We start from the raw sequence: 20659 nt of genomic DNA, 5'->3' as shown, positions 1-20659 counted from the left end.
TGGCTCTTTAATAAAATGTAACTACCTCTTAGTTCTGAAACAGCATTATCACTGGATTTAAAATAAGAGGTATAGTTTTGGGGTATCTGAGTGGCTCATTTGGTTAAGCATTTGACTTTCCGTTTTGGCTCAGGTCATGATCTCATGGTTTGTGAGTTTGAGACCTACATTGGGCTCTGCACTGACAGCACAGAGCTTGCTTTGGGATTCTCTTTCTCTCCCTCTCTTTGCCCCTGCCCTACTTCCTCCCTCCCTTCTTCCCTCTCTCTCTCTTTCTAAATAAATAAACTTTGAAAAAAAATTGAATGAGAAGTATATTTTTAACCTAACAAAAAGTACAATTGTATTTAGTGCGGTTATGTCTTCATCTTGGCACTGTTACTTATTCAGAGTAAGACAGAGTTTAAGCTTCATGTACCTGACATGATTTGTGAGATCTTACTTGCCTGTATTGTCATCAAAATACCAATGCTGATGAAGTCATTTTTAGAAGACTCCATTTAAAAGTACTGAATTTTGATTATTTATACTTTATTAAAGGAAGCTCATTAAAATATTGTATATTTTGTGAATGTTAAGAAATGACCCCTTAGAAAAGAGAAGGAGTTACCTTTTGTTTTAATTTTTAGTCTCTCATATTGTGGAGTGCCCTCTCAGTTACTATATTTCAAATAACAAGCATTGTGTTTGGGAAAACACTGTTGGGAGAAAATTAGTATATGCATTCATATGCAACTTGCTGAATGTGCCAAGAATACAAGGCCCTGACCACCCTCTATACCCAGACCATTTCTCATGGTTTGCAGTGAGAAGCCTTGAGGGAAGAAGTAATGTCCCTCCAGGCACAAAGAACAGGTCTCCTTATAGCTTGCTGTGAAACTGAGTGGATTCTTAAGTTCAGTGTTCCTCTCTCCTGTAACACAACTTACTGTTTGTGCCTTTTATACTGTACCCACAGGACTGGTCTGAGAGGAGATATGCTACAAATACGCTGAGGCTTGCTGCTCACTTTGTCTCTGACCCAGGAGTCTTGTGTCTTCTGCCCACATCCAAGAAACAGGAACAGGCTGTTGGCTTGTAATCAAATATCAGACCCAAGAAACATGTTAGTCTGAAACAGTCTTAGTTTAGGAAGTTTATGGAGTTGACTATATGTAATCAATCAAAATTCAAGGCAAGGAAATTTAACATACAGCAGAAATTTTTTTACTGGCGATAAAACCTCACATTTACAAGTTGTGTATGTCAGTGTAATTCAAGCCTTTTAAAGATCACCAAAAGAAAGCTGTATAGTAAGTTCTTATACAAATCATGAACATATGCCTATGGGACTAATGAAATAAAGAGCCATCCAGATGTTGGGCAAATGAACATTGTGGCTTGAGATACAGTATTTTTGGCCAGAATTGTATGTGAATTGAGAAAAATTCTGTATTTGGATAATCTTGAGACAAAAATGAAGATGATGTGCTTTGAGTTAGATGAAATTGATTGAAGATGATGTAAAGAATTTAAAAAGTCATAGAATGTACATAGGGAAAGTCAGGATTTCTAGATTAATACTTTATAGAATTTGTGAATTATATGTAGTAGTTACTATATAATAAAACATAACTGTAGCTCTTGAAGCTTCCATAGAAGTGGGCCAAATTGTTTTAATTTTTTCATTATAGAAAATGGAGATTAGATTATATTTGTGGTAGCCTAGTATTGAGAGACCTTGATCTCTCCCAAGTTAATTTACTCTTTTCCAAAGTTTTTACTAGCTGTCAAATCACTGTAGTCTCAGAAATGCTTTAAAACTTCTAGAATGTATTGCTTCAGAAATACTGATTTTTAGTAGTGATTTCTCACTTTATGTTTGTTTTAATATTTTTAGTGTTTATTTATTTTTGAGAGACAGAGACAGTGCGAGTGGGAGAGGGGCAGAGAGCGAGAGGGAGACACAGAACCGAAGCAGGCTCCAACCTCTGAGCAGTCAGCACAGAGCCCGTTGCAGGGCTTGAATTCACGAACTGAGATCATGACTTGAACTGAAGCCGATGCTTAACAGACTGAGCCACACAGCCGCCCCAAGTTTTCTCACGTTTATTATTAGTTTCCTTTCTTGTTCTCATCCATACACTATTAAAGAGAAAAAGACTTCTCTGGGTATGTAAAGTTCAGAACATAGTGTATTATTTATCACTATATTATCAATTGTTTCTATACATCATATGCATACATATATATGTATTGTACATGACTCCAGCATTTGGTTAGATTCTTCACAATACAGTGATGTATTTTTTTTTAAGATCAGTCTTACTGAGTGGCTCAAATTTCCCAGTGTTTTTAAAAGAAAACTAAAATACATTTTTTCGGTACCAGAATTTTTTAGTTTTTTATTAACGTTTATTTTTGAGAGAGAGAGTACAGGTGAGGGAGGGGCAGAGATGGGAGGGACACAGAATCCAAAGCAGTCTCTGCCATCAGCACAGAACCCGACACAGGGTTTGAACCTACAAACCATGAGACCATGAACTGGGCCATAGTCAGGTACCCAACTGACCAAGTCACCCAGGTACCCCTTCAGTTCCAGAAGTTTGATTTAATTTATTTTATTTTATTTTATTTTATTTTATTTTATTTTATTTTATTTTATTTTATTATTTTTTTAAATTTTATTTTTAAATTGACATCCAAGTTAGCATATAGTGCAACAATGATTTCAGAAGATTCCTTAGTGCCCCTTACCATTTAGCCCATCCCCCCTCCCACAACCCCTCCAGCAACCCATATTTAAGAGTTTGTTCTCCATATTTGAGTCTTTTATGTTTTTGTCCAGTCCCAGAATTTTAATGGTCACATTTATATATTGAGGAAATTGAGGGATGTTTATACTTTTAATTTATTAGATGAGTTTTTAATTTATATTTTGTACTATCAGTTTATTTATTAACAAATATTTCTGAATGCCTACCATGAATTAAGCAAGATAGACCTGAGGATATAATGATGAGCCAAAAAGCATTACAGTTTGTCTTTATGGCACTTGGTAGAAGAGCCAGATACTGAAAAATGACACATTAAAGTTAGGACTCTGGTAGTGCCATCAGGGAAAACAAAGGGCGTATCACGCTCCTGTCTTTAGGAGCCTGGCTCAAGGTTTAACAAATGTTCGCTTCTTTTTTGTTCGTTTAATGTTTATTTTTGAGAGATAGAGCATGAGCAGAGGAGGGGCAGTGAGAGAGGGAGAGAAAGAATCCCAAGCAGGCTCCACCCTGTCAGTGCAGAACCCCACAGGAGGCTCGAACTCATAACTGTGAGATCACGACCTGAGCCAAAACCAAGAGTTGGATACTTAACAGACTGAGCCACCCAGGTGCTCCAACAAATGTTCACTCTTTATTGAACTAAACTACAGTTAACTGATCTTTGGGTACAATAAACCACTATTTGTGGCAGAATTAAGAAAGTATGAATAACACAATGGTGTATGTAGATAATTTAAAAATCATTTTATGTCATTGGAAAGCAGTAAGACTCTCACATCTCTTTAGTCATATGTATGTGTTGAACGTATGTACCATTTTTGCCTGGGTATGGCTCCCATCTTCCAGTGTTAACATTACTGTGTATACTAATTTCGTAAACGAGCCCTTGTGTGTAAGTGAAGTGTTAATTGCCTTTCACGCTGAAAGAAGAGTGAAATATGGGAGAATTCTTGTTAAAAGGGAGAGGATAAAAGGCATATTAAAAATTTTTCTTAGGGGCGCCTGGGGCTCAGTCGGTTAAGCTTCTGACTCTTGGTCTCAGCTCAGGTCTTAATCTCAGGGTCTGATTTCAAGCGTCGTGTTGAGCTTCATGCCCTTTTTTTTAAAAAAAGAAAAAAAATTTAACACTTAAAATTGTTTTCATTATTCTCTGTGTAACTTTAAAAGTAAATAAAGGGGCACCTGGGTGGCTCAGTCGGTTAAGCAGCCAACTTCGGCTCAGGTCATGATCTCGCGGTCCGTGAGTTCAAGCCCTGCGTCGGGCTCTGTGCTGACAGCTCAGAGCCTGGAGCCTGTTTCAGATTCTGTGTCTCCCTCTCTCTGACCCTCCCCCATTCATGCTCTGTCTCTCTCTGTCTCAAAAATAAACGTTAAAAAAAAAAAGTAAATAGAATTTTAAAGTCACTTATCTAGAAAAATCAGAGTAATGCAGTGGGTTGCATTTCATCCTGTTGGCTAAGTCAGCTTTTGCCCGCAGATAGCTCATTTGAGATTGCAAGTTCTAGGAATCATAATTTTAGAACATCTGTTGTAGCAGGTTGAAACATGTACATTTGTGGTTTCAATCAGTTATCAGAATTTTTAAAAAATTGTTTAATCATGACTTAGCTGACTTTGTGAAATATGTATGTGGCCAAGGAAGACTCTAAGGGAAGAAAAAATATGTAAAGAAATTAGTTCTAAAATGGGGGATGGTGAGGGGCACCTGGGTGGTTCAGCAGTTAAGCATCCAGCTCAGCCCAAGTCATAATCTCACAGTTCATGAGTATGAGCCCTGTATTGGGCTCTGTGCTGTCAGCTTAGACCCTGGAGCCTGCTCGTGATTCTGTCTCTCCCTCTATCTGCCCTTCCTCTGCTCATACTCTCTCAAAAATAAACATTCAAAAAAATTTTTTTTAAATGTGGGATGGTGATCCTCATGACCAAAATATTTTTACTACATTGACTGTTTGCTCTCTGCAGATGGTTAATTCTTGATTTTTTAGTGACTAATTGTCCAGGTTGTGAATTTCCCCTGTCCTGCATTGTCTCCTCCTCATCACCATGCTGTGTTAGTAAATTATTTTTATTTAAGGTTTTATTTTTATTTAGAACAGTTTTAGGTTCATAGCAAAATTGAGAGGAAGGTACAGAGGTTTCCCACGTACCTCTCATTTCTACACATGAATTGCCTGCCCCATTTAGGGTATTCTCCATCAAAGTGGCACATGTGTTAAAGTTGACAAGCCTACATTGACACATCATAATCACCCAAAGTTCATAGTTTACATTAGGGTTTACTCTTGGTGTTGTACATGTGGTGGGTTTTGATAAATGTGTAATGACACGTATTCATCATTATATTATTGTAGTATTTACATTGCCCTGAAAACCCTCATTGTTCCCACTCCCCCAGCTTCCAGCCACCACTGATCTTTTACTGTCTCTGCCTTTTACAGAATGTCATATATAGTTGGAATGATACAGTAGGTAGCCTTTTTAGAATGGCTTTTTTCACTTAGTAATATGCATTGAAAGTTTGACCATGTCTTTTCATAGCTAGATTGCTCATTTCTGTTTAGAGCTGAATAATACTCCATTGTTTGAATGTACTACAGTTATTCATCCATTCACCTACTGAAGCACATCTTGGTTGCTTCCAAGTTATGGCAATTAAGATACAGCTGCTGTCAGGGCACCTGGGTGGCTCAGTTGGTTAAGCGTCCAACTCCTGGTTTTGGCTCAGGTCACAATCTCATGGTTTGTAAGTTTAAGCTCCACATTGGGATCTGTGCTGACAGTGCAGAGCCTGCTTGGGATTCTCTCTCTGTTCTCTGCCCCTACCCAACTTGTGCGCTCTCACACTCTCTCTCAAAATAAGTAAACTTGAAAAAAAGGAATAAAGCTGCTGTTGACATGCATGTGTGGGTTTTTGTATGGGCATAAGTTTTCAGCTCTTTTGGATAAATATCAGGGAGTGTGATTGCTGCATTGTACAGTAAGGATGGGTTTAGTTTTTGTCAGAAAGTACCAAACTGTCTTTCAAAGTGACTTTGCCATTTTACATTCCCACCAGCAATGAATTAAAGTTCCTGTCATGCCATGTTCTCATGAGCTTCTGGTGGTGTCTGTGTTCTGGATTTTGGCCATTCTCTTATGTGTGTAGCAGTATCTCGTTCTGATTTGCATTTCCCTGATAACATGATGTTGAGTATCTCATTATTTGCTATCTCTGTATTTCTTTGGTAAGGTAGCTGTTAAGATTTTGGCCCATTTGTTAATCAGGTTGTTTTCTTACTGTTGAGCTTTGAGAGTTCTTTGTATATTTTGTATAACATTCCTTTATCAAATGTGTCTTATGCAAGTATTTTCTCCCAGTCGCTGGTTTGTCATCCATTTTCTTGACATCGCCTTTCACAGAGCAGAAAATTTAAATTTTAATGAAGTCTAGCTTACCAGATATTTCATTCATAGATCATGTTTGATGTTGTATCTAAAAAGTCATTGCCATAACCAAGGCCATCTGTATTTTCTCCTATGTTATCTTCTAGGAGTTTTATTTTTATATTTAGGTCTATGATTCATTTTGAGTTAATGTGAAGACTGTAGGGCCTGAGTCTAGATTTGTTTTTTTGTTTTTCTGTTTTTTTGGGTTTTTTTTTTTTTTTTTTTTTTTTTTGCAGGTGAATGTCCAGTATCATCATTGTTGAAAACACTGATCTCGGGACTCCTAAGTGGCTCGGTCAGTTAAGCATCCAACTTCAGCTCAGGTCATGATCTTGGGGGTTCATGAGTTCAAGCCCTGCATTGGGCTCTGTGCTGACAGCTCAGAGCCTGGAGCCAGCTTCAGATTCCGTGTCTCCCTTTCTCTCTGCCCCTCCCATGCTCATTCTCTCTCCCTCTCTCTCTCAAAAAACAAAACAAAACAAAACAAAACAAACCCTTTAAAAAAAAAAGGAAAGACTGAACTCCTGTATTGTCTTTGTTCCTTTGTCAAAGATCGGTTGAGTATATTTATGTGAGTTTGTTTCTGGGCTCTCTAGTCTCTTGTCTATTTTTTCATTATACCAGACTGTCTTGATTACTGTAATTTTATAATAAATCATGAATTTGGGTAGTATTAGTACTTTGTTCTTCCTTAATATTGTGTTGGGCCTTCTGGATCTTTTGCCTCTCCATGTAAATTTTAGAATCAGTTTGTCAGTATCCACAAAGTAACTTGCTGGAAATTTTATTGGGATTATGTTTAATCTATAGATCAAGTCGGGAAGAACTAATATCTTGACAATATTGAGTCTTCTTATTCATGAATATTAGTAATTAGTAATTTTTACTTGAAAGTGGATAAGCTGAAAGGCTGGTCCATTATGAATTATTGTAGCAAAAGATTTGATTATGTAGAAAGTTGGAACTGTGGAAGGCTTAAGAATTATCTGTTGATTTTGCTTCTGTATTTTCTTCTTTTCCCTCATTTTCATGGATGATTAAGGTGTTCTTACAGCATTATGTTAAAGAGCTAAAAGATTGTGTTTTTTAATCTCACTTTGGAAGTTTTATTTAAACTGACAAAAATAAGTTTTAAAATTTCCTGAGCTTCTCCAATGGACTTATAATAAAACACAATAGTAGTTCACAGAATTAGATGTGAACATTAACACACATTGGTTCCCAGGAAACCCGAGATGCCAATAGAATTTGATCTTTATGGACATTGTCTTTTTCAGCCTTTTGTAATTCACATAACTTATTTGATTCATGTTTATTAAATTGTATTTTATGATTGTCTACCCTTGGATTATATTTTTTCAGAAAATAGAGAACAGTTCTGCTATTTTATGTGGCATGTGTCACAATTTTTCTAGATGCTTTTTGCCTTTTTGTCCCAGATAAAACTTTAAAAAAAAATGTTTTTTCATGGTGTTATGGAAATTAAACCTTTCTAGTGTCTAGATAGCTACTCTGCTTACAAATTTAACAGTACACATACAGAATAGTATATAATTAGAATATTCTTTAAAATTTTTTTTTTTTACAGCTTTTACCCACCTATTGATGAACCAGTTATTGGAAATAAAAACATTGATCTGTCAGGACGACAGGAGAGAAAGCAAATCTTCAAAGGGAAAACATTTGTATTTCTAAATGCCAAACAGGTAATGGGCTAAATTTTCCTAAAGAAGATGTTATAAACTAGGATAAATTAATAACGTTAACAGTAGTAAATGCTTTTTTTTGAGATTTTGTATAGAAGCGCGAAGTGAAATAAACTGCCCAGGCACCAGAACTTTCCCATTGTTGATGTATATGATTATGGTATTTCTTGACATATATTAATTGGATAATTAAGGCTATGTTAATATATAAGTGGGGGAGTGGGGACAGAAAACTGATTTAAGTCCTTACTTGGTCAGTTAGTAAACGGGTGTTGAATGTCTTATATGTGCCAAAATGGGCATTCAAGGAGTTTAAGTTGTAGGTGCAAAAATGCAGGCAAACCCACAGAGCACTGTGAATTATGATAAAGAAGTGCAAACAGCGTAACAATTCCACAGCTGAAGAGATACCTGGTGAACCAGGGATTTTCTGAGAGGAAGCTCAGATTGTCTTCTCAAAAAATAGAATCAATTGTACTTTTATGTTACTTTCCTAATAGAGATGAATGGATAAAGAAGATGTGTGTACATACATGTACACATACCTACGTGTGTGTGTGTGTGTGTGTGTATACACATTACTGAGCCGTAAAACAAAGAATGAAATCTTGCCATTTGCAACAACATGGATGGGTCTAGAGTATAATGCTAAGCAAAATAAGTCAGAGAAAGACAAATACAATATCATTTCATTCATATGTGAAGTTTAAGAAACAAAACAGATGAGCAAATGAAAAAGACAAACCAAGGAACAGATTCTTAACTGTAGAGCACAAACTGATGGTCACTAGAGGGAAGGAGATGGGGGTGAAATAGGTGATAGAGGACTAAGCAGTACACTTGTCATGATGAGCACTGGGCGATTGTGGATCGCTGTGTTGTACACCTGAAACTGATATAACACTGTTCACTATACTAGAATTAAAATAAATTTAAAAAAAGAATGTACTCAAAAATTGGGGCTATTTCATTACTTTTTGTTTCCATTTTTAGCATAAAAAGTTAAGTTCAGCAGTTATTTTTGGAGGAGGAGATGCTAGGTTGATATCAGAAGAAAATGAAGAAGAAGATAGTTTCTTTTCAGCTCCTGGAATTTGTGTTGTTGATGTAGGAGTAACAAATTCACAAACTCTAATTCCTGCCTCTCAGAAAACATGGATTCACTCAATTATGGATATGCTCCAAAGGTACAGAATGATTCTTTATTTAAAAAAAAAAAGCAATTTTATCTATAACTGCAAATTTATTGTAACTTAGTATGCTAGAAATAGAGTATCTTTATAACAAACACAAATGTAAGTTTTTTTTCTGAAATTGCCTAGAACTGAAATGTATTTGTTCTTTGGTCAGTGCATATAAAAATCTTAAGTCCTGTCATATAGGCTACCATGCAAAAGCAAGAAAAAATGCTATATATTCAATAATAGGATTTGTAGTGGGGAGAGAGGGTGCGAAAGAGATAAACAAAGGGTTTTTTTCTTAAACTTTTTATTGATATTAATGATCTTAGCATTGTTGAAGCTTAAAAGTATTGTAAAAATGTCAGGCTTGGCAATCTGCTGACCAAATTTCTATTCACCTACCAAAAAGTAGTTATGGCGTAGGGTATTTAATATATCTAAAAAGTCCATAGCTATTCCCTACAATACTCATTTTTCCTGTCCCAATAGTCCTTCTACCCATGGAGATTGATTTTATTTATATGTTTGCTGAAACAAAAGTTAATATTTCAGTCATCTGTCCCATAAATATTTTATTTATTTTTTATTTTTTTTTCAACATTTTTTATTTATTTTTGGGACAGAGAGAGACAGAGCATGAATGGGGGAGGGGCAGAGAGAGAGGGAGACACAGAATCGGAAACAGGCTCCAGGCTCTGAGCCATCAGCCCAGAGCCCGACGCGGGGCTCGAACCCACGGACCGCGAGATTGTGACCTGGCTGAAGTCGGACGCTTAACTGACTGCGCCACCCAGGCGCCCCTATAAATATTTTATTTAATGGAGATGTAGTAACTGCTACAAAAAGAAAATACTTGTATAAAAACGGTGATATCTTGCTACTACATCCAGAATTTACTATTGTTTTCATATGTTTTAGGCACTGGGAATATAGTGGTAAACAAGGTGGCTGTGGTCCCTGCCACCATTGGAGCTTACTGTCTAGAGGGAAAGACAGATTAAGACAAGTAACCAGATAATTACAAATGTGTATAAAGGAAGTGGAATAATAAGGCAAGGGGAAGAAGTTTATTTTATTTATTTATTATTTTTTTTTTTTTAATTTTTTTTTTCAACGTTTATTTATTTTGGGGACAGAGAGAGACAGAGCATGAACGGGGGAGGGGCAGAGAGAGAGGGAGACACAGAACCGGAAACAGGCTCCAGGCTCCGAGCCATCAGCCCAGAGCCCGACGCGGGGCTCGAACTCCCGGACCGAGAGATCGTGACCTGGCTGAAGTCGGACGCTTAACCGACTGCGCCACCCAGGCGCCCCAAGAAGTTTATTTTAAATAGCATAAAGAAGAGAAGGCCTCTTTTAGACAATACTTTACCTATGACCAGTCTTTGAAAGCCAGGCAAAACAGCAGTAGTGAAAGCTATGCTTACAGAATACTGTATAGCAGATCCTGTCCTAAGAGTTTTAACGTATATAAAGACATTTAATCCTCACACAACTCTGTGTATTATCTACTGTTATGGTACCCATTGTATAGATAAGACAAAAGGGGTAGAACACAGGGAGTGAGCAAGAGCCAGGATGTGAACCCAGGCAGCCTGGATACAGAGTGCATGCTCTTCACCATTACATCTCACTGCTTCTCAGCATGTACTGTGACCCCGAGGTAAGAAAGTAGCTAGAGTACAAAGTTGATCAGAGGTTGGTGCCTTCATCATATGGTGACATTTGGCCCCATTACAATTTGGTTTTGGAGGGAAGGCAGTTTTATAATTTGAGAAAGACCGACACTTAGGGTAACATGTGTCCACTTAGTCCAAGCCACTGATAGTCATTGAACATGCAGTTAGATCAGGCAGGTGGCCAGTAAAGCCAGCTATTAACTGAATTTCAGACAAGGCAATACTGGGATTGGCTACTGCCATAGTTATATTGATTAGTGGTAAAAAGTGGGTATTGGACATGAGTGGTTAAAATGAAATACCTTGTGAAGAAAATTTCAAAGTCTAAGGGAAATGATTTTTGTCCTTGCTAAGGTATATTCCCAGTATCTTAGCTCAAATTTGAGAACTCTTCCTGTTACTAATTTAGTTATCTTCTCTTTATCCTTTCCTCCTCTTTGACTTTTCCTCTCTTCACCTGTTGCACAGTTTTGCACAAAATTGGATGAGTCTTAATCCTTGGTTCATGATACACTGTCATCATGGAATCATAACTAATACAACTTAATTTTGTTCACTAGTTAAGTAGTTATTTATTTTTTTATTTTTTAATGTTTATTTTTGAGAGAGAGTAGAAGACACAGAATCCAAAGCAGGCTCCAGGCTCTGAGTGGTCAGTACAGAGCCCGACACAGGGCTCAAACTCACAAACCGCGAGATTATGACCTGAGCTGAAGTCAAGAAATTTAACCGACTGAACCACCCAGGCACCCCAGTAGTATTTTAAATTACATAATAAATATCTGAGAATCTGCTCTGCAGAATACAAGCTAGGTACTTGAAAATAACCTACCTCTAAAATAGGATACTCCTAGCCCACTGTCCCCCCTACGTGGGATAACTATCTTCCTGAATCCTTTGCTTATCATTTTATATACAGTTTTATTGTTTTTTAATATATTCCTAAAATATGTGTATGTATGTTTTAGTTGATTTAACTTGATAACCTGGTCCTCATACTGCATGTAATCTTTGGGGATTTTTTTCACTTGATACATTGCTAATAAGAATTCATCCATTTTGTTGCATGTTGCTGTAATTTGTTTTGATGGTAAAATATGTTTCATTGTGCGAATAGACCAGAGTTCATTCATTTTTTCCACATTGAAAAATACCTTATTTCTGGTTTTTATTATTGTAAACATTGCTATTAAGATCATTTTTTATATTTCCTGGTTGTACTTAATGCAAGATTTTCTTTGGAGAATATTCTTAGGGTTAGGACTGCTGGGTTATGGGTTATGTGAACACTCAACCTCTGGAGGTGGTATCAAATTCTTTTCCACTTTATACTTCCACCCACGGTATATAAAAGATCAAGTAGATGCACATTGTTTTCAACACTTGATATTTTTAGACTTACCATTTTTGTTAATTGAATGGATGTATATTCATGTCTTAAGATTTTGATTTCTATTTTTCTCATCACCAGTGAGAAACATTTTTTTTTTTTTAATTTTTTTTTTTCAACGTTTATTTATTTTTGGGACAGAGAGAGACAGAGCATGAACGGGGGAGGGGCAGAGAGAGGGAGACACAGAATCGGAAACAGGCTCCAGGCTCCGAGCCATCAGCCCAGAGCCTGACGCGGGGCTCGAACTCCCGGACCGCGAGATCGTGACCTGGCTGAAGTCGGACGCTTAACCGACTGCGCCACCCAGGCGCCCCGAGAAACATTTCTTTCTAATGTTTATTGGACATCTGTCTTTCCTGTTCTGAAATAGCTGTTCATGTGTTTGACCTCATTTTCTATTGGTGTAATTGTTTTATTTTTTTTAATATGGATTTTTCAGTTGTGTGTGTGTATGAATGTGTTTTAGTTCTATACAATTTTATCACATTTGTAGGTTCATATATTCACCACCTTAGTCAAGACACAGAACAGTTCCATCACCACAGGGATCCCTCCTGTTGTTCTTTTATAGCCACACCCACTTCCCTCCCTCCTTTCCTCTCTCCGTCCTCACTTCCCACTCCATGTTCCCAAATCCTGGCAAACCACTAACTTATTCTCCACTTCTAAAATTTTGTCTTTTAAAAGAATGTTGTATAAATGAAATCATATAGCATATAATCCTTAGGACTGGGCTGCTTATTTAGCATAATTCCTTGGAGATTCACCTAAGTTGTGCGTATCAGTCATTCATCCTTTCTTATTGCTCATTAGTGTTATGTATAAATATATGTATATACTACGGTTTGTTGAGTCATTCTATTGAAGGACATCTGCATTTTTCCAGTCTTTGTCAAAAATGAAACCTGTATAACCATACATGTACAAGTAAGTTTCTTTTGAATATAAGTTTTTATTTCTTTGGGATAAATGCCCAAGAGTACAATTCCTGGATCAGGTGGTAATTGCATATTTGTATGCTCTTCTTTTTTATTTGTATAAGTTCTATATATTTCTCAATATTATTCCTTTTTTCACTTGTATGTATTGCAAAATCTTTTACCACTTTGTCATTAGTGTTTTACTGGTGATACATGAAAGCCCTTAATTTTAATATACTAAAAATTAACATTAAATAACCTTTTCTTTCTTAGTGCTTTTTGTATTTTAAGAAATCTTTCTAGGGGTGCCTGGGTGGCTCAGTCAGTTAAACGTCTGACTTCACCTCAGGTCATGATCTCACAGTTTGTGAGTTCAAGCCCCGCATAGGGTTCTGTGCTGACAGCCTGGAGCCTGCTTCGGATTCTGTGTCTTCCTCTCTCTCTGTCCCTTCCCCACTTGTGCTCTGTCTCGCTCTGTCTCTCAAAAATAAATAAATGTAAAAAAAAAAATTTAAGAAATCTTTCTGTTCTTAGATTAAAAAGATATTCACCTATGCTTTTTACTAATTTGTTGCTAGTGTTTTGATATTTTGTTTTTCAAATTTATTTTTAATCTATCTGGAATTGATTCTGTTTTATACCAAAGTTCCATACATGCATAGGGATGTTTTTGGCTTTATTCCATTGGTCACTATGTCTGTTCTTGTACCAACACCACATTTACTACATTGTTTTAATTACTATAACATCAAATCCTCATAATCTACTATGGTAAATCTTTCTGCTCTTCTTTAGAATCGTCCTGTCCATTCTTTGCTCTGTATTTTTCCATATACATTTTGAGTCATCTTCAGAAACCTTGCTGGGATTTTGATTAGGAATGCCATTGAATTTACAAATCAATTTGGGGAGAATTAACAATTTTTATAATTTCCCTATAGACATCATGAGTACCTTTTATTAGATTTATTCCTCGGTACTACATATTTTTTGGTAGATATTATATGTCTGGTAAGTAGAACATAAATATGTTATTTCTAATTACATTTTCTAATATAAATTCAGTAGTCATTTAGATATTACTCTTATATCCTGTTACTTTTGTTAGCCTCCCCTTTATTTCTAATGTATCTGTGGTCTTTTTTTTTTTTTTTTTTTGTAAAAATCCTCATCTGTAAGTAAAGTTTTTGTCCTTTTTTTTTAGATCCTTATACCTCTGATACTTCTCTCCTTTTCTATCTTTCTCTGTTCATACCTACTGGAACCTCTAGAGTAGTGTTGAATTAGGGTTAGTAGCCACATTTATATCACTATTGACTTTAAAAGGATTGTGTTTCCCCATTTAGGATGACATAGTATCTGTGTAGCATTTTTAATTATATGTTAAAAATGTTTTTATTTTATGGAGCTGAATTTTATAACTAATTTACATAATTTACAGTTTCAAAAAAGGGTAATAAAATATCAATTTTGATTTACCTGAATTATAAATAGATATGTGATCACTTGATTATAATACTTTATTTTTTTAATATTTTAAAAATATTTTTTGAATTTTTTTTTATTTTTGAGGGTGAGAGACTCAGAGTATGAGCTGGGAAGGGTCAGAGAGAGCGGGAGACACAGAATCCGAAGCAGGCTCCAGGCTCTGAGCGGTCAGCACAGAGCCCGATGCGGGGCTCGAACTCACAAACGGTGAGATCAGACCTGAGCCGAAGTTGGGCACTCAACTAACTGAGCCACCCAGGAGTCCCATAAAATTTTTTTGTTTTCAAACAGTCTCACGAACCATGGCATCATGACCTGAGCCGAAATCAAGAGTCAAATGCTTAACTGACTGAGCCACCCAGACGCCCCTATTCTGCTTTAAAAATATATTTTAATATGGTATTGTCATAATTGCACATACGGTTGAATTTTATTTACATAAACCTAGGATGTAAACAAAATGTTTAGCATTTGAAAAAGACTTTTTAAACTACAACCACTTAAAACATCTTTACAATAAGCATTTAAAGGAGTTTTATAGTTCTTAAAGTCTGAGGTAGAGTTTCTATATGGTAGTTATTGTTTCATTCACAGAAAACAGAAGGTACGTACCGTTCACTGTATGATTCTTTAATAAGTTTGCTTAATACATGTAAATTTGGTAAAATGATTTTATTTACTAAACTTTAAATTATAAAACATGTATAGATACAGCTTATGATAGTTCTTTGTAGTTTTCTCTCTCCTTCCCTGTCTACCGTCTTCTGTCTCTCAAGTTTTATCTTTGGATCCTAGTATTAGGTTTGCTTATAAAAATTTCTTTTAGGGGCTCCCGGGTGACTCAGTCAGTTGAGTGACCAACTTCGGCTCAGGTCATGATCTTGCAGTTTGTGAGTTCAAGCCCCGCGTCGGGCTCTATGCTGACAGAGCCTGGAGCCTGCTTCGGATTCTTGTCTCCCTCTCCTCTTTGTGCTCTGTCTCTCTCTCTGTCTCTCTGTCTCAAAAATAAATAAATGTTAAAAGTTAAAGAATAATTTATTGCTTCATCGGGGCATTACTGTTTTTTATTTGTTTTTGTTTTGTTTTTATTTCTAAAAATTACAGAATTTCAGAACTGGAAGTCTCTATATCCTTTATTCCAGGTCTTTATTTCCAGATGAAATAACCAAGTTACTAAAAGGTGATGGGCTTGCCCAGTGTAACATTGCCCCAATTTAGTAGGCCAGTACTCAGTGTATTTGAAATTCTCTCCATACCGTAAAATTGTGATACCTCTTTAAGGAAGGAATAAAAAGATTCAACTTGATACCACTTTAATAAGAGTTGTTAGTTTCAGTATACTATCATACTTAATCTGTTTTATTTTCACAGGCAGGGTCTTAGACCTATTCCTGAAGCAGAAATTGGATTGGCAGTCATTTTCATGACTACAGAGAATTACTGTGATCCTCACGGCCAGTCAAGTACAGGTAATTAAAGCATTATTTTCTTGATTCTATAACATCTTTATTCATAACTTGATGATAGACTGTATGCATATTACTCTGTACTTGTCAGGGATGACCATTTTCACCATCTTTTAACACTCCTCTATCCGTTTATTTATTTGATAAATATTTGTAGCTGCCGTGTACTGGGCACTGTTGCTAAGTGCTGAGGATACAGTGGTGAATAAAGTAAAACAAGATACCTGTTCTTGTGAACTTTATATTCTAAAGGTCAAGATTCAGTTAATAAACAAACACATTGGACAAGTTCATGTAAGGCCAAGCATAAAGAGAAAGCTAAAACAAGACCTGAAATTTTCTCTCTGCAACTTCTACTCACGAGGTCTGCTGCCATTCCTTCTCAACAGCCAGTGCCCCATTTGAACCTTCTGTTGTCTGATTGTCCTGAGGGCTGTTGTAATTGCACCAATGATGGTCCTGTCTCCATAGTCCCCTCTACAGTTAACATTTCACTTTGCCAATAGAATCAGCTTACCTTTTCTTAAAACCTTTTACTAGCTCATTATTTATGAAGTAAAACCCTGAGCCCTTCATCAAGAGTTCTGAGCCCTCAGCAGTTTAGCTGATAAACAGCCTTTCTCCCATCTTCATCTTTTTAAAAATACATCTGCCTACAGTATATATGTGTCATATTATTTATAGTTTCCACACTCCTTGATCTTGCTCATCATGGTCCCTGTTCTAGAATGTCAATACTGCTCTTCAAAATTTGATTCATTCTGCAAATGCTTACCTACTTCATGAAGTTTTTCTAAGTTGTTTTGTCTCCCATAACTCTCCAAATCAGAATTATTGTGTCTTCTGTACCCCAGTAACTTTTTTATTCCAGTTAGCGTTTCTTCTTACTTTGAAATGTAACCAGTTTCCATGCCTCTTTCAGCCACTAGATTAATTATGTTACTAATTTTGGATTCCCTGACAGCACCGCGCATAGTACTTGTTTGTACTAGGTATGAATGTTTCCTTAATTGAACTAAATTGTTGGTACACAGGATTATCTTTGCCAGTGTGGAGCAACAAAGTTTTATCATCCACTGTTGGAAATGTGTTATGGCCAAAAGGGCCTTAGAGATCATCTAATCTGTCTTTCTTTCAAAAGGTAAGAGAGCTCTCAAGGCTGAGAAAAGATAAGGTTCCGTAAATACTTCATGTTCAGCCCAATCCTAAAGTTTGGGTGTTTTGAACACTTAGACTAGTACCTTTTCTATTGTATCATTTCATATAGAAACAGGGTCATAAGGAGTAAAAATCAACATTACAATCAGTAGTATTAACTTGTTGCAAATACACATAGGTGGGTCTATATAGTTTCCAAGTCCTAGACATCTGACTTATAAACAATTTTACACCATAACCCGTTGTGGGGGAATAGACAAAATCATGTATCTTTCCCTTTCTCCCCTCCTTACTTTCTTCCTTCCATATTTTTTCATTTATTAATTCAGATATTTATTGAATATTTGTAATATACCTATAATCTAATCACTTGGAATAAAGAGGTGAGCCAATCAGATTCCTTCCTATATAGTATTTTTAGCAAGGAGAACATTATAAATCTTTTGTTGACAAACATCACTTATTTGGGATCTTTACATTCTACTTACAGTTTCTTTTAGTAATAATGTAAGTATTTGTAATTATTATTTTTTACAAACTTAAGTGCACGCTGACATGAATTCTAAGGATATGTGTGTTTAAGGAGATGCGAATGAGCTTCTAAGGAGGTCATATAAGGAAAGTGACAAGTCATTTATATACCTGAATTTGGAATCAGCAATAAACATTTATTTAGCACATCCTATGTCATGAGGACCTAACAAGTGATAATTTAACTTAGTAGATGTCAACTTTTTAAAATTTTCTTTTAATAATTTAATTCCATTAACTTATTTATATGTACTGTCTGAAACGTTGCTCAGGTACCAAAGATTTAGATACGAACAACAGCCAGTTCCTACTCTCGAGATTCCAAGTCTAATAAAGGAAAGTAACAAGTAAACAAGCGTAATATAAAGTGATGATAACAGCTAATACAGTACTTGCATAGTACTTACTGTTTCCACGCATTTTTTAAAGTGCTCTCCATGTATCAATTCATTGTGCCTCAAAACAAAATGATCCAGATTTAATGAATGAGGAAACTGAGGCATAGAGAGGTTAAATAATTTAATGCAGGTCGTGTAGCTGATGGTAAGTGTGCAAAAAGTTAACAGTGTGATGTAAAGGGTGGTATGGGAGCTGAAATGAAGGATACCTAGTTCAGTGTGGGAGGTTCAGAAAAGTATGCTGGAAGAGTGGCACTTGAATTAAGTTGTTGTTCTAATTAATGAAAAGATGAAGTAATCATTATGGTTTTCTGGAGTGACCACAAAATTTGTGCCTAAAACTATTTATGTCTTTTTTTTCAGACAGTATTCCTTCAGAAAGTGAAACTCACTTTAATTTTGATTTGTGTAGACCAAGTAGGGTCGATATTCTTTCTGTGGGGAAGAAATGCAATTTTTTGGCCTACTGACTTAAAGCGTAATTTGAATTATAATTTGTTGGTTTTATTTTTATTTAAGATTATAATACTTCATGAAAGATTTGATGTAGCTTTAAAATGATTTGATGCAGATAAGCCCATTACAAATGCCAACAGGCTGCTCTTAGGCTATTTCGTTAAGTATTTGTTGGCTCCACTGACTGAAGATAACTGTGTTCTATGTTACCAACTTACTTCCCTTGGCATGGAACAGTCTAACCATTTTAAGTGACACAATGTTCATCTTGTGTCTAGCAGTTATGATTCTTCCTTTTGCTTGTGTGATTTACAGCATTGAAGATGACTCCAGGGCCAAGCTTTTCCCAAGGCTTGTCTGTCAATGAAAAACTAATGCTAAGTGCCCCAGTGAACACTACAACATATGTAGCTGATACGGAATCAGAGCAAGCAGATACATGGTAAAGTTTCATTGTTAACAGACACTTAATTCTATCAGTGAGTTAATAGTATATTTAAGAAGTAAAGTCAGTGCCATTTTCAGATTAGTTCTTAGGAGATAAAGTATGGGAGAATGGGATGTCATGTTTTAGGGCAAGATTGGTGAACTTTCTCTAAAGGACCAGAGAGTAAATATTTTTGGCTTTGTGGGTCATTGATATCTGTCACATCTTTTTAGCTTTGCCATTGTAGCATGAAAACAGCCTTGGACAACATGTAAATGAATGTGTGTGGTTGTGTTCCAATAAAATTTAATTTACAAAAATAAGTGGGAGGCCAGATTTGGTCCGTAAGCCATAGATTGCTAACCACTGTCTTACAAAGTTTTTTTGTTGTTGTTTCTTAGAAATGCACATGGAAGACCAAAAAGAATTATGTACTTTTTTTGTGACTGGTGAAATAACTTTGAAATAAATGTGTGCTGTATAATGTTGCCTTTATCTGAATATTACAACTTTGGAGATACTTGGTTTTTTTTTTTATGTTTGTTTTTGAGAGAGAGTGTGAGTGGGGAAGGGGCAGAGAAAGAGAAGGAGATGCAGAATCTGAAACAGGCTCCAGGTTCTGAGCTGTCAGCACAGAGCCCGATGTGGGGCTCGAACTCGGGAACAGCAAAATCATGACCTAGGCTGAAGTCGAACACTTAACCGACTGAGCCACCCAGCCGCCCCTTGGAGATCCTTTCTGTGTTTCTACCTGGCTATCTAAACAATTAATATTTGTTTGTGAAGATAGTTTTCTAGTAGTTCTCTATTTGAAGAGGCCTTTTTTGTTCTTTGGGGGTTTTTTTGAGCAAGGGCAACTTATATATATTCTTTGGTATTTTTCATTTAAGATAGTATATTTTAAATAATCCATAATAAACTATTCATATTGAAAGATATTTGTGATATCACTATATTGGATCATATTTAAAATTTTAATATATCCTTTTGTTATATTGAGGTCAGATATAACTTTAGAAATTTTTTTTAATGTTTGTTTAGTTTTGAGAGAGAGAGCGCAAGCCTGGGAGGGGCAGAGATGGAGACACAGAATCTGAAATTGGCTCCAGGCTCTGAGCTGTCAGCACAGAGCCCCACATGGGGCTCGAACCCACGAACCATGAGGTCATGACCTGGGCCGAAGTTGGATGCTTAACTGACTGAGCCACCCAGGCGCCCCATATGTAACTTGCTTTTTTTTTTTTAAACGTTTATTCATTCTTGAGAGACAGAGACAGAGCATGAGCAGGGGAGGAGCAGAGAGAGAGAGGGACAGAATCCGAAGTAGACTCCAGGCTGTCAGGACAGAGCCCAACGCAGGGCTTGAACCCATGAACCGTGAGATCATGACCTGAGCCGAAGTCGGACACTTAACCGACTGAGCCACCCAGGTGCCCCAGCCTAGATGTAACTTTTTAAAGAGAAACTATTAATGTTTTGAAAGTCATCTGTATGACCACTTTAGTTTTTTTGTGAAATAAGAATATTTGTGTGTGTGTGTGAAATAAGAGTATTAAAGGCAGTATATGTTTAACCATACATTGTAGAACCATGTGTGTGTTTTCAATATTTTTCTGGTAGAGAATAGAGTTCTATTCTAGGGACTACCATCTGGCTGGAATATAACCATTATTA

General features: G+C 36.2%; 1 protein-coding gene across 3 annotated transcripts in view; it reads left to right on the top strand.

The window, feature by feature from the left end:
* NBN (nibrin) overlaps nucleotides 1-20659 on the top strand; it is a 51672-nt gene that overhangs the window by 9683 nt on the left and 21330 nt on the right. For all 3 annotated transcript variants that reach the window (XM_047841829.1, XM_047841828.1, XM_047841830.1), the window contains exons 6-9: nucleotides 7771-7888; nucleotides 8882-9075; nucleotides 15921-16018; nucleotides 18874-19000. In XM_047841829.1, coding sequence (XP_047697785.1) covers nucleotides 7771-7888; nucleotides 8882-9075; nucleotides 15921-16018; nucleotides 18874-19000 — 537 coding nt within the window. The remainder of the gene's footprint in view (nucleotides 1-7770; nucleotides 7889-8881; nucleotides 9076-15920; nucleotides 16019-18873; nucleotides 19001-20659) is intronic.

This window comes from Prionailurus viverrinus, chromosome F2 (assembly GCF_022837055.1).
Source record: "Prionailurus viverrinus isolate Anna chromosome F2, UM_Priviv_1.0, whole genome shotgun sequence".
Classification (NCBI taxonomy): domain Eukaryota; kingdom Metazoa; phylum Chordata; class Mammalia; order Carnivora; family Felidae; genus Prionailurus; species Prionailurus viverrinus.
This window is presented reverse-complemented; position numbering and strand designations above follow the sequence as displayed.